Raw genomic sequence first — 15,328 nt, forward strand, 5'->3', positions numbered from 1 at the left:
ACTACTACTACTACTACTTCTACTACTACTACTTCTACTACTACTACTGCTACTACTACTACTACTGATACTACTACTTCTACTACTACTACTTCTACTACTACTACTGCTACTACTACTACTACTACTACTACTACTACTACTACTACCACTACTACTACTGCTACTACTACTACTACTACTACCACTACTACTACTACTGTTACTACTACTACTACCACTACTACTACTACTACTACTGCTACTACTACTACTACTACTACTACCACTACTACCACTACTACTACTACTACTGCTACTACTACTACTACTACTACTACCACTACTACTACTACCACTACTACTACTACTACTACTACTACTACTACTTCTACTTCTACTACTTATACTACTACTACTACTACTACCACTACTACTACTACTACTACTACTACTACTACTACTACCACTACTACCACTACTACTACTACCAATACTACTACTACTACCACTTCTACCACTACTACTACTACCACTACTACTACTACCAGTACTACTACTACTACTACTACTTCTACTACTACTACTACTTCTACTACTACTACTTCTACTACTACTACTACCAGTACTACTACTTCTACTACTTCTACTACTACTACTTCTACTACTACTACTGCTACTACTACTACTACTGATACTACTACTGCTACCACTACTACTACTACCAGTACTACTACTACTACTACTTCTACTACTACTACTTCTACTACTACTACTGCTACTACTACTACTACTACTACTACTACTACTACTACTACTACCACTACTACTTCTACTACTACTACTACTACTACCTGATTAAGACATTAGGATCCTGACTTCTCCAGGCAGACCTCACATATTCTGTATTTTCTGGCACGTTTCTGATTGAACCACTAATCACATTGATAGAGCAGTAGGACCTTCAGTGTAAATGCATTACCTGGCACCTCGCCTGCAGCATCCCCAGGTCTAAAACAGTCTCTGGTTAAAAGGCTAGTAAACTGGCAACCTTAGGCCCCTAAGGCCTCCATAGTAGCAGTGAGTAGCTGTCACTTTAGCATCAGCTACTCTTCCTGTGGTCCTCTGGGGTCCTCACTCAACAGCTACTCTTCCTGGGGTCCTCTGAGGTCCTCACTCAACAGCTACTCTTCCTGGGGACCTCTGGGGTCCTCACTCAACAGCTACTCTTCCTGGGGTCCTCTGAGGTCTTCACTCAACAGCTACTCTTCCTGGAGACCTCTGAGGTCTTCACTCAACAGCTACTCTTCCTGGGGTCCTCTGGGGTCTTCACTCAACAGCTACTCTTCCTGGAGACCTCTGAGGTCTTCACTCAACAGCTACTCTTCCTGGGGTCCTCTGGGGTCCTCTGAGGTCCTCACTCAACAGCTACTCTTCTGGGGCCCTCTGAGGTCCTCACCCAACAGCTACTCTTCCTGGGGTCCTCACTCAACAGCTACTCTTCCTGGGGTCCTCTGGGGTCCTCACTCAACAGCTACTCTTCCTGGGGTCCTCTGGGGTCCTCACTCAACAGCTACTCTTCCTGGGGTCCTCACTCAACAGCTACTCTTCCTAAGGTCCTCTGGGGTCCTCACTCAACAGCTACTCTTCCTGGGGTCCTCTGAGGTCCTCTGGGGTCCTCACTCAACAGCTACTCTTCCTGGGGTCCTCTGGGGTCCTCACTCAACAGCTACTCTTCCTGGGGTCCTCTGAGGTCCTCACTCAACAGCTACTCTTCCTGGGGTCCTCTGGGGTCCTCACTCAACAGCTACTCTTCCTGGGGTCCTCTGGTGTCCTCACTCAACAGCTACTCTTCCTGGGGTCCTCTGGGGTCCTCACTCAACAGCTACTCTTCCTGGGGTCCTCTGGGGTCCTCACTCAACAGCTACTCTTCCTGGGGTCCTCTGGGGTACTCTGGGGTCCTCTGGGTCCTCACTCAATAGCTACTCTTCCTGGGGTCCTCTGAGGTCCTCTGAGGTCCTCTGGGCTCCTCACTCAACAGCTACTCTTCCTGGGGTCCTCTGGGGTCCTCACTCAACAGCTACTATTCCTGGGGTCCTCTGGGGTCCTCACTCAACAGCTACTCTTCCTGAGGTCCTCTGAGGTCCTCACTCAACAGCTACTCTTCCTGGGGTTCTCACTCAACAGGTATACATAACATAGGTGTAATGTGTGTGTGTGTGTGTGTGTTTGGCAGGTATTATAACTGTGTGCCCTTCGCGGGCTGTGTGTTCGTGGGGCCGTCGAAGCTGTCGTCATGCCAACCCAGAGTCAAGACGTTTGAGGAGCTACCAATGGAAACGGCCTGGTATAAAACCCACAACAACGGAGTAAGCTCTATCTCTCCTGCACTCTCTCTCCATCCCTCTATCATTGTATCTCTCCATCTCTCCATCCCTCTATCATTGTATCTCTCCATCCCTATATCATTGATTCTCTCCATCTCTCCATCCCTCTATCATTGTATCTCTCCATCCCTATATCATTGTATCTCTCCATCTCTCCATCCCTCTATCTCTCCATCTCTCTATCATTAATTCTCTCCATCTCTCCATCCCTCTATCATTGTATCTCTCCATCTCTCTATCATTGTCTCTCCATCTCTCCATCCCTATATCATTGTATCTCTCCATCTCTCCATCCCTATATCATTGTATCTCTCCATCTCTCCATCCCTCTATCATTGTATCTCTCCATCCCTATATCATTGTATCTCTCCATCTCTCCATCCCTATATCATTGTATCTCTCCATCCCTATATCATTGTATCTCTCCATCTCTCTATCCCTATATCATTGTATCTCTCCATCCCTATATCATTGTATCTCTCCATCCCTCTATCATTGTATCTCTCTCTCTCCATCCCTCTATCATTGTATCTCTCCAACCCTATATCATTGTATCTCTCCATCTCTCCATCCCTCTATCATTGTATCTCTCCATCCCTATATCATTGTTTCTCTCCATCTCTCCATCCCTCTATCATTGTATCTCTCCATTCCTCTATCATTGTATATCTCCATCTCTCTATCATTGTCTCTCCATCTCTCCATCCCTCTATCATTGTATCTCTCTATCTCTACATCCCTCTATCATTGTATCTCTCCATCCCTATATCATTGTATCTCTCCATCTCTCTATCCCTATATCATTGTATCTCTCCATCCCTATATCATTGTATCTCTCCATCCCTCTATCATTGTATCTCTCTCTCTCCATCCCTCTATCATTGTATCTCTCCAACCCTATATCATTGTATCTCTCCATCTCTCCATCCCTCTATCATTGTATCTCTCCATCCCTATATCATTGTTTCTCTCCATCTCTCCATCCCTCTATCATTGTATCTCTCCATTCCTCTATCATTGTATCTCTCCATCTCTCCATCCCTATATCATTGTATCTCCATCTCTCCATCCCTATATCATTGTATCTCTCCATCCCTCTATCATTGTATCTCTCCATCCCTATATCATTGTATCTCTCCATCCCTCCATCATTGTATCTCTCCATCTCTCCATCCCTATATCATTGTATCTCTCCATCTCTCCATCCCTATATCATTGTATCTCTCCATCCATCTGTCATTGTATTTCTCCATCTCTCCATCCCTCTATCATTGTATCTCTCTCTCTCCATCCCTCTATCTCTCCATCCCTCTATCATTGTATCTCTCTCTCTCCATCCCTCTATCTCTCCATCCCTATATCATTGTATCTCTCCATCCCTCTATCTCTCCATCCCTCCATCATTGTATCTCTCTATCTCTCTATCATTGTATCTCTCCATCTCTCCATCCCTATATCATTGTATCTCTCCATCTCTCCATCCCTATATCATTGTATCTCTCCATCTCTCCATCCCTATATCATTGTATCCCTCCATCTCTATATCATTGTATCCCTCCATCCCTATATCATTGTATCTCTCCATCCCTCTATCATTGTACAGTATTTTATCATCTCTCCATCATTGTATCTCTCCATCAGTCTCTTCATCTATCCATCCCTCTATCGTTGCATCTCTCCATCTCTCTATCGTTGCATCTCTCCATCTCTCTATCGTTGCATCTCTCCATCCCTCTATCGTTGCATCTCTCCATCCCTCTATCGTTGCATCTCTCCATCTCTCTATCGTTGCATCTCTCCATCTCTCTATCGTTGCATCTCTCCATCTCTCTATCGTTGCATCTCTTCATCTTTCTATCGTTGTACAGTATCTCTCCATCTCTCTATCGTTGCATCTCTCCATCCCTCTATCGTTGTACAGTATCTCTCCATCTCTCTATCGTTGTACAGTATCTCTCCATCTCTCTATCGTTGTACAGTATCTCTTCATCTCTCTATCGTTGTACAGTATCTCTCCATCTCTCTATCGTTGTCCAGTATCTCTTCATCTCTCTATCGTTGTACAGTATCTCTCCATCTCTCTATTGTTGTACAGTATCTCTCCATCTCTCTATCGTTGTACAGTATCTCTCCATCTCTCTATCGTTGTACAGTATCTCTCCATCTCTCTATCGTTGTACAGTATCTCTCCATCTCTCTATCGTTGTACAGTATCTCTCCATCTCTCTATCGTTGTACAGTATCTCTTCATCTCTCTATCGTTGTACAGTATCTCTCCATCTCCCTATCGTTGTACAGTATCTCTCCATCTCTCTATTGTTGTACAGTATCTCTCCATCCCTCTATCGTTGCATCTCTCCATCCCTCTATCGTTGCATCTCTCCATCCCTCTCTCGTTGCATCTCTCCATCTCTCTATCGTTGCATCTCTCCATTTCTCTATCGTTGCATCTCTCCATCTCTCTATCGTTGCATCTCTCCATCTCTCTATCGTTGTACAGTATCTCTCCATCTCTCTATCGTTGTACAGTATCTCTCCATCTCTCTATCGTTGTACAGTATCTCTCCATCTCTCTATCGTTGCATCTCTCCATCCCTCTATCGTTGTACAGTATCTCTCCATCTCTCTATCGTTGTACAGTATCTCTCCATCTCTCTATCGTTGTACAGTATCTCTCCATCTCTCTATTGTTGTACAGTATCTCTCCATCTCCCTATCGTTGTACAGTATCTCTCCATCTCTCCATCGTTGTACAGTATCTCTCCATCTCTCTATCGTTGTACAGTATCTCTCCATCTCTCTATCGTTGTACAGTATCTCTCCATCTCTCTATCGTTGTACAGTATCTCTCCATCTCTCTATCGTTGTACAGTATCTCTCCATCTCTCCATCTCTCTATCGTTGTACAGTATCTCTCCATCTCTCTATCGTTGTACAGTATCTCTCCATCTCTCTATCGTTGTACAGTATCTCTTCATCTCTCTATCGTTGTACAGTATCTCTCCATCTCTCTATTGTTTTACAGTATCTCTCCATCTCTCTATCGTTGCATCTCTCCATCTCTCTATCGTTGCATCTCTCCATCCCTCTATCGTTGCATCTCTCCATCTCTCAATCGTTGCATCTCTCCATCTCTCTATCGTTGCATCTCTCCATCTCTCTATCGTTGTACAGTATCTCTCCATCTCTCTATCGTTGCATCTCTCCATCCCTCTATCGTTGCATCTCTCCATCTCTCAATCGTTGCATCTCTCCATCTCTCTATCGTTGCATCTCTCCATCTCTCTATCGTTGTACAGTATCTCTCCATCTCTCTATCGTTGTACAGTATCTCTCCATCTCTCTATCGTTGTCCAGTATCTCTTCATCTCTCTATCGTTGTACAGTATCTCTCCATCTCTCTATCGTTGTCCAGTATCTCTTCATCTCTCTATCGTTGTACAGTATCTCTCCATCTCTCTATCGTTGTACAGTATCTCTTCATCTCTCTATCGTTGTACAGTATCTCTCCATCTCTCTATCGTTGTACAGTATCTCTTAATCTCTCTATCGTTGTACAGTATCTCTCCATCTCTCTATCGTTGCATCTCTCCATCCCTCTCTCGTTGCATCTCTCCATCTCTCTATCGTTGCATCTCTCCATCTCTCTATCGTTGCATCTCTCTATCGTTGCATCTCTCCATCTCTCTATCGTTGTACAGTATCTCTCCATCTCTCTATCGTTGTACAGTATCTCTCCATCTCTCTATCGTTGCATCTCTCCATCCCTCTCTCGTTGCATCTCTCCATCTCTCTATCGTTGCATCTCTCCATCTCTCTATCGTTGCATCTCTCTATCGTTGCATCTCTCCATCTCTCTATCGTTGTACAGTATCTCTCCATCTCTCTATCGTTGTACAGTATCTCTCCATCTCTCTATCGTTGTACAGTATCTCTCCATCTCTCTATCGTTGTACAGTATCTCTCCATCTCTCTATTGTTGTACATTATCTCTCCATCTCCCTATCGTTGTACAGTATCTCTCCATCTCTCTATCGTTGTACAGTATCTCTCCATCTCTCCATCTCTCTATCGTTGTACAGTATCTCTCCATCTCTCCATCGTTGTACAGTATCTCTCCATCTCTCTATCGTTGTACAGTATCTCTCCATCTCTCTATCGTTGTACAGTATCTCTCCATCTCTCTATCGTTGTACAGTATCTCTCCATCTCTCTATCGTTGTACAGTATCTCTCCATCTCTCTATCGTTGTACAGTATCTCTTCATCTCTCTATCGTTGTACAGTATCTCTCCATCTCTCTATTGTTTTACAGTATCTCTCCATCTCTCTATCGTTGCATCTCTCCATCTCTCTATCGTTGCATCTCTCCATCCCTCTATCGTTGCATCTCTCCATCTCTCAATCGTTGCATCTCTCCATCTCTCTATCGTTGCATCTCTCCATCTCTCTATCGTTGTACAGTATCTCTCCATCTCTCTATCGTTGCATCTCTCCATCCCTCTATCGTTGCATCTCTCCATCTCTCAATCGTTGCATCTCTCCATCTCTCTATCGTTGCATCTCTCCATCTCTCTATCGTTGTACAGTATCTCTCCATCTCTCTATCGTTGTACAGTATCTCTCCATCTCTCTATCGTTGAACAGTATCTCTCCATCTCTCTATCGTTGTACAGTATCTCTCCATCTCTCTATCGTTGTCCAGTATCTCTTCATCTCTCTATCGTTGTACAGTATCTCTCCATCTCTCTATCGTTGTACAGTATCTCTCCATCTCTCTATCGTTGTACAGTATCTCTCCATCTCTCTATCGTTGTCCAGTATCTCTTCATCTCTCTATCGTTGTACAGTATCTCTCCATCTCTCTATCGTTGCATCTCTCCATCTCTCTATCGTTGCATCTCTCCATCCCTCTATCGTTGCATCTCTCCATCTCTCAATCGTTGCATCTCTCCATCTCTCTATCGTTGTACAGTATCTCTCCATCTCTCTATCGTTGCATCTCTCCATCCCTCTATCGTTGCATCTCTCCATCTCTCAATCGTTGCATCTCTCCATCTCTCTATCGTTGCATCTCTCCATCTCTCTATCGTTGTACAGTATCTCTCCATCTCTCTATCGTTGTACAGTATCTCTCCATCTCTCTATCGTTGTACAGTATCTCTCCATCTCTCTATCGTTGTACAGTATCTCTCCATCTCTCTATCGTTGTACAGTATCTCTCCATCTCTCTATCGTTGTACAGTATCTCTTCATCTCTCCATCGTTGTACAGTATCTCTCCATCTCTCTATCGTTGTACAGTATCTCTCCATCTTTCTATTGTTGTACAGTATCTCTCTATCGTTGCATCTCTCCATCTCTCCATCTCTCTATCGTTGTCCAGTATCTCTTCATCTCTCTATCGTTGTACAGTATCTCTCCATCTCTCTATCGTTGTCCAGTATCTCTTCATCTCTCTATCGTTGTACAGTATCTCTCCATCTCTCTATCGTTGTACAGTATCTCTCCATCTCTCTATCGTTGTACAGTATCTCTCCATCTCTCTATCGTTGTCCAGTATCTCTTCATCTCTCTATCGTTGTACAGTATCTCTCCATCTCTCTATCGTTGTCCAGTATCTCTTCATCTCTCTATCGTTGTACAGTATCTCTCCATCTCTCTATTGTTGTACAGTATCTCTCCATCTCTCCATCGTTGTACAGTATCTCTCCATCTCTCTATCGTTGTACAGTATCTCTCCATCTCTCTATCGTTGCATCTCTCCATCTCTCTATCGTTGTACAGCATCTCTCCATCTCTCTATTGTTGTACAGTATCTCTCCATCTCTCTATCGTTGTACAGTATCTCTCCATCTCTCTATCGTTGTACAGTATCTCTCCATCTCTGCATCGTTGTACAGTATCTCTCCATCTCTCCATCTCTCTATCGTTGTACAGTATCTCTCCATCTCTCTATCGTTGTACAGTATCTCTCCATCTCTCCATCGTTGTACAGTATCTCTCCATCTCTCTATCGTTGTACAGTATCTCTCCATCTCTCTATCGTTGCATCTCTCCATCTCTCTATCGTTGTACAGTATCTCTCCATCTCTCTATCGTTGCATCTCTCCATCCCTCTATCGTTGCATCTCTCCATCTCTCAATCGTTGCATCTCTCCATCTCTCTATCGTTGCATCTCTCCATCTCTCTATCGTTGTACAGTATCTCTCCATCTCTCTATCGTTGTACAGTATCTCTCCAACTCTCTATCGTTGAACAGTATCTCTCCATCTCTCTATCGTTGTACAGTATCTCTCCATCTCTCTATCGTTGTCCAGTATCTCTTCATCTCTCTATCGTTGTACAGTATCTCTCCATCTCTCTATCGTTGTACAGTATCTCTCCATCTCTCTATCGTTGTACAGTATCTCTCCATCTCTCTATCGTTGTCCAGTATCTCTTCATCTCTCTATCGTTGTACAGTATCTCTCCATCTCTCTATCGTTGCATCTCTCCATCTCTCTATCGTTGCATCTCTCCATCCCTCTATCGTTGCATCTCTCCATCTCTCAATCGTTGCATCTCTCCATCTCTCTATCGTTGTACAGTATCTCTCCATCTCTCTATCGTTGCATCTCTCCATCCCTCTATCGTTGCATCTCTCCATCTCTCAATCGTTGCATCTCTCCATCTCTCTATCGTTGCATCTCTCCATCTCTCTATCGTTGTACAGTATCTCTCCATCTCTCTATCGTTGTACAGTATCTCTCCATCTCTCTATCGTTGTACAGTATCTCTCCATCTCTCTATCGTTGTACAGTATCTCTCCATCTCTCTATCGTTGTACAGTATCTCTCCATCTCTCTATCGTTGTACAGTATCTCTTCATCTCTCCATCGTTGTACAGTATCTCTCCATCTCTCTATCGTTGTACAGTATCTCTCCATCTTTCTATTGTTGTACAGTATCTCTCTATCGTTGCATCTCTCCATCTCTCCATCTCTCTATCGTTGTCCAGTATCTCTTCATCTCTCTATCGTTGTACAGTATCTCTCCATCTCTCTATCGTTGTCCAGTATCTCTTCATCTCTCTATCGTTGTACAGTATCTCTCCATCTCTCTATCGTTGTACAGTATCTCTCCATCTCTCTATCGTTGTACAGTATCTCTCCATCTCTCTATCGTTGTCCAGTATCTCTTCATCTCTCTATCGTTGTACAGTATCTCTCCATCTCTCTATCGTTGTCCAGTATCTCTTCATCTCTCTATCGTTGTACAGTATCTCTCCATCTCTCTATTGTTGTACAGTATCTCTCCATCTCTCCATCGTTGTACAGTATCTCTCCATCTCTCTATCGTTGTACAGTATCTCTCCATCTCTCTATCGTTGCATCTCTCCATCTCTCTATCGTTGTACAGCATCTCTCCATCTCTCTATTGTTGTACAGTATCTCTCCATCTCTGCATCGTTGTACAGTATCTCTCCATCTCTCCATCTCTCTATCGTTGTACAGTATCTCTCCATCTCTCTATCGTTGTACAGTATCTCTCCATCTCTCCATCGTTGTACAGTATCTCTCCATCTCTCTATCGTTGTACAGTATCTCTCCATCTCTCTATCGTTGTACAGTATCTCTCCATCTCTCCATCGTTGTACAGTATCTCTCCATCTCTCCATCGTTGTACAGTATCTCTCCATCTCTCCATCGTTGTACAGTATCTCTCCATCTCTCTATCGTTGTCCAGTATCTCTCCATCTCTCCATCGTTGTACAGTATCTCTCCATCTCTCTATCGTTGTACAGTATCTCTCCATATCTCTATCGTTGTCCAGTATCTCTCCATCTCTCCATCGTTGTACAGTATCTCTCCATCTCTCTATCGTTGTACAGTATCTCTCCATCTCTCTATCGTTGTCCAGTATCTCTCCATCTCTCCATCGTTGTACAGTATCTCTCCATCTCTCCATCGTTGTACAGTATCTCTCCATCTCTCTATCGTTGTACAGTATCTCTCCATCTCTCTATCGTTGTACAGTATCTCTCCATCTCTCTATCGTTGTCCAGTATCTCTCCATCTCTCCATCGTTGTACAGTATCTCTCCATCTCTCTATCGTTGTACAGTATCTCTCCATCTCTCTATCGTTGTACAGTATCTCTCCATCTCTCTATCGTTGTACAGTATCTCTCCATCTCTCCATCTCTCCATCGTTGTACAGTATCTCTCCATCTCTCCATCTCTCCATCGTTGTACAGTATCTCTCCATCTCTCCATCTCTCCATCGTTGTACAGTATCTCTCCATCTCTCCATCGTTGTACAGTATCTCTTCATCTCTCCATCTCTCTATCGTTGTACAGTATCTCTCCATCTCTGCATCGTTGTACAGTATCTCGCCATCTCTCCATCTCTCTATCGTTGTACAGTATCTCTCCATCTCTCTATCGTTGTCCAGTATCTCTCCATCTCTCCATCGTTGTACAGTATCTCTCCATCTCTCTATCGTTGTACAGTATCTCTCCATCTCTCTATCGTTGTACAGTATCTCTCCATCTCTCTATCGTTGTACAGTATCTCTCCATCTCTCCATCTCTCCATCGTTGTACAGTATCTCTCCATCTCTCCATCTCTCCATCGTTGTACAGTATCTCTCCATCTCTCCATCTCTCCATCGTTGTACAGTATCTCTCCATCTCTCCATCGTTGTACAGTATCTCTTCATCTCTCCATCTCTCTATCGTTGTACAGTATCTCTCCATCTCTCCATCGTTGTACAGTATCTCTTCATCTCTCCATCTCTCTATCGTTGTACAGTATCTCTCCATCTCTGCATCGTTGTACAGTATCTCGCCATCTCTCCATCTCTCTATCGTTGTACAGTATCTCTCCATCTCTCTATCATTGTACAGTATCTCTCCATCTCTCTATCGTTGTACAGTATCTCTCCATCTCTCCATCGTTGTACAGTATCTCTCCATCTCTCTATCGTTGTACAGTATCTCTCCATCTCTCTATCGTTGTACAGTATCTCTCCATCTCTCCATCGTTGTACAGTATCTCTGCATCGTTGTACAGTATCTCTCCATCTCTCTATCGTTGTACAGCATCTCTCCATCTCTCTATTGTTGTACAGTATCTCTCCATCTCTCTATCGTTGTACAGTATCTCTCCATCTCTCTATCGTTGTACAGTATCTCTCCATCTCTCTATCGTTGTACAGTATCTCTCCATCTCTGCATCGTTGTACAGTATCTCTCCATCTCTCCATCTCTCTATCGTTGTACAGTATCTCTCCATCTCTCTATCGTTGTACAGTATCTCTCCATCTCTCCATCGTTGTACAGTATCTCTCCATCTCTCTATCGTTGTACAGTATCTCTCCATCTCTCTATCGTTGTACAGTATCTCTCCATCTCTCCATCGTTGTACAGTATCTCTCCATCTCTCCATCGTTGTACAGTATCTCTCCATCTCTCCATCGTTGTACAGTATCTCTCCATCTCTCTATCGTTGTCCAGTATCTCTCCATCTCTCCATCGTTGTACAGTATCTCTCCATCTCTCTATCGTTGTACAGTATCTCTCCATCTCTCTATCGTTGTACAGTATCTCTCCATCTCTCTATCGTTGTCCAGTATCTCTCCATCTCTCCATCGTTGTACAGTATCTCTCCATCTCTCCATCGTTGTACAGTATCTCTCCATCTCTCCATCGTTGTACAGTATCTCTCCATCTCTCTATCGTTGTACAGTATCTCTCCATCTCTCTATCGTTGTACAGTATCTCTCCATCTCTCTATCGTTGTACAGTATCTCTCCATCTCTCTATCGTTGTCCAGTATCTCTCCATCTCTCCATCGTTGTACAGTATCTCTCCATCTCTCTATCGTTGTACAGTATCTCTCCATCTCTCTATCGTTGTACAGTATCTCTCCATCTCTCTATCGTTGTACAGTATCTCTCCATCTCTCTATCGTTGTACAGTATCTCTCCATCTCTCTATCGTTGTACAGTATCTCTCCATCTCTGCATCGTTGTACAGTATCTCTCCATCTCTCCATCTCTCTATCGTTGTACAGTATCTCTCCATCTCTCTATCGTTGTACAGTATCTCTCCATCTCTCCATCGTTGTACAGTATCTCTCCATCTCTCTATCGTTGTACAGTATCTCTCCATCTCTCTATCGTTGTACAGTATCTCTCCATCTCTCCATCGTTGTACAGTATCTCTCCATCTCTCCATCGTTGTACAGTATCTCTCCATCTCTCCATCGTTGTACAGTATCTCTCCATCTCTCTATCGTTGTCCAGTATCTCTCCATCTCTCCATCGTTGTACAGTATCTCTCCATCTCTCTATCGTTGTACAGTATCTCTCCATCTCTCTATCGTTGTACAGTATCTCTCCATCTCTCTATCGTTGTCCAGTATCTCTCCATCTCTCCATCGTTGTACAGTATCTCTCCATCTCTCCATCGTTGTACAGTATCTCTCCATCTCTCCATCGTTGTACAGTATCTCTCCATCTCTCTATCGTTGTACAGTATCTCTCCATCTCTCTATCGTTGTACAGTATCTCTCCATCTCTCTATCGTTGTACAGTATCTCTCCATCTCTCTATCGTTGTCCAGTATCTCTCCATCTCTCCATCGTTGTACAGTATCTCTCCATCTCTCTATCGTTGTACAGTATCTCTCCATCTCTCTATCGTTGTACAGTATCTCTCCATCTCTCTATCGTTGTACAGTATCTCTCCATCTCTCCATCTCTCTATCGTTGTACAGTATCTCTCCATCTCTCCATCTCTCCATCGTTGTACAGTATCTCTCCATCTCTCCATCTCTCCATCGTTGTACAGTATCTCTCCATCTCTCCATCGTTGTACAGTATCTCTTCATCTCTCCATCTCTCTATCGTTGTACAGTATCTCTCCATCTCTGCATCGTTGTACAGTATCTCGCCATCTCTCCATCTCTCCATCGTTGTACAGTATCTCTCCATCTCTCTATCGTTGTACAGTATCTCTCCATCTCTCCATCGTTGTACAGTATCTCTCCATCTCTCTATCATTGTACAGTATCTCTCCATCTCTCTATCGTTGTACAGTATCTCTCCATCTCTCCATCGTTGTACAGTATCTCTCCATCTCTCCATCGTTGTACAGTATCTCTCCATCTCTCTATCGTTGTACAGTATCTCTCCATCTCTCCATCGTTGTACAGTATCTCTCCATCTCTGCATCGTTGTACAGTATCTCTCCATCTCTCCATCTCTCCATCGTTGTACAGTATCTCTCCATCTCTCTATCGTTGTACAGTATCTCTCCATCTCTCTATCGTTGTACAGTATCTCTCCATCTCTCTATCGTTGTACAGTATCTCTCCATCTCTCTATCGTTGTACAGTATCTCTCCATCTCTGCATCTCTCCATCGTTGTACAGTATCTCTCCATCTCTCCATCTCTCTATCGTTGTACAGTATCTCTCCATCTCTCTATCGTTGTACAGTATCTCTCCATCTCTGCATCGTTGTACAGTATCTCTCCATCTCTCTATCGTTGTACAGTATCTCTCCACTTGTCGTTATTGAATGTGATGCTGATGGACTGCTGTGTTCTCTCCCCAGGACAACCAGACAGACAGTGGGATGGTTCTGGCGTCAGAGGAGTTTGACATGATCCAACACGAACACAGAGGAGCCAAGTATGTTTGACACACCAATAATATCATGCCCTTAAAATGACAAGGCGCATGTCTGTCTGTCTGTGTGGGTCCTGTCTGTTTAAAAAAAATATTAATAATAATATCATCATATCATCTGTCTCCCCTCCCCCTTCTCCTCTCCCCTCCTCCCCTCCCACCTCCTCCCCTCCTCTCCCCCATCCTCTCCCCTCCCACCTCCCCCTTCCCTCTTCTCCTCTCCCACCTCCTCCCCTCTCCCCCACCTCCTCCCCTCTCCCCTCCTCTCCCACCTCCTCTCCCCTCCCCTCCTCTCCTCTCCCCTCCTCCCCTCTCCCCTCCTCTCCTCTCCCCTCCTCCCCTCTCCCCTCCCCTCCTCTCCCCTCCCCTCCTCTCCTCTCCCCTCCCCTCCTCCCCTCTCCCCTCCTCTCCCACCTCCTCTCCCCTCCCCTCCTCTCCCCTCCTCCCCTCTCCCCTCCTCTCCCACCTCCTCTCCCCTCCCCTCCTCTCCTCTCCCCTCCTCCCCTCTCCCCTCCTCTCCCACCTCCTCTCCCCTCCCCTCCTCTCCTCTCCCCCCCGTAGTACAGAGCGCCTGGTGGTGGTAGAGTCCAGCGGTAGCTCAGTTAGTTCCAGACACCGACCAGCCTTCCTCTCCCAGCTCTCTGGCCAGACCTTTTACAACAACGAGTATGGTCAGCTGTCAGAGGAGGGCAGGGTCCTGGACTTCTTCTCCTCCCCTGATGATACACGCTGCCTCGCATCCTCCAACCTGTGATGTCTCATTATCACCATCTCACTGGGCTAGCCCCTCCCCCTCCAACATGTGATGTCTCATTATCATCATCTCAGTGGGCTAGCCCCTCCAACCTGTGATGTCTCATTATCATCATCTCAGTGGGCTAGCCCCTCCCCCTCCAATGTCATCATTATCATCATCTCAGTGGCCTAGCCCCTCCCCCTCCAACCTGTGATGTCATCATTATCACCATCTCAGTGGGCTAGCCCCTCCCCCTCCAACCTGTGATGTCTCATTATCATCATCTCAGTGGGCTAGCCCCTCCCCCCCAATGTCATCATTATCATAATCTGTGGGCTAGCCCCTCCCCCTCCAACCTGTGATGTCATCATTATCATCATCTCAGTGGGCTAGCCCCTCCCCCTCCAACCTGTGATGTCATCATCTCAGTGGGCTACCTCTCCCTCCAACCTGTGATGTCATCATTATCATCTCAGTGGGCTAGCCCCCCCCTCCGATGTCATTATTATCATCATCATCTCAGTGGGCTAGCCCCTCCCCCGCCAACCTGT

General features: G+C 44.8%; 1 protein-coding gene across 1 annotated transcript in view; it reads left to right on the forward strand.

The window, feature by feature from the left end:
• Positions 1-15,122, forward strand: part of LOC139390652 (fms related receptor tyrosine kinase 4) — a 229,918-nt gene extending 214,796 nt beyond the window's left edge. The window contains exons 28-30 of the mRNA XM_071137920.1: positions 2,216-2,348; positions 13,968-14,044; positions 14,603-15,122. Of these exons, the coding sequence (XP_070994021.1) occupies positions 2,216-2,348; positions 13,968-14,044; positions 14,603-14,795 (403 nt within the window). The 3' untranslated portion in view covers positions 14,796-15,122. The remainder of the gene's footprint in view (positions 1-2,215; positions 2,349-13,967; positions 14,045-14,602) is intronic.
• The last annotated feature ends 206 nt before the right edge of the window (positions 15,123-15,328 follow it).

This window comes from Oncorhynchus clarkii, chromosome 31, assembly GCF_045791955.1.
Source record: "Oncorhynchus clarkii lewisi isolate Uvic-CL-2024 chromosome 31, UVic_Ocla_1.0, whole genome shotgun sequence".
In the NCBI taxonomy this organism is placed as follows: Eukaryota; Metazoa; Chordata; class Actinopteri; order Salmoniformes; family Salmonidae; genus Oncorhynchus; species Oncorhynchus clarkii.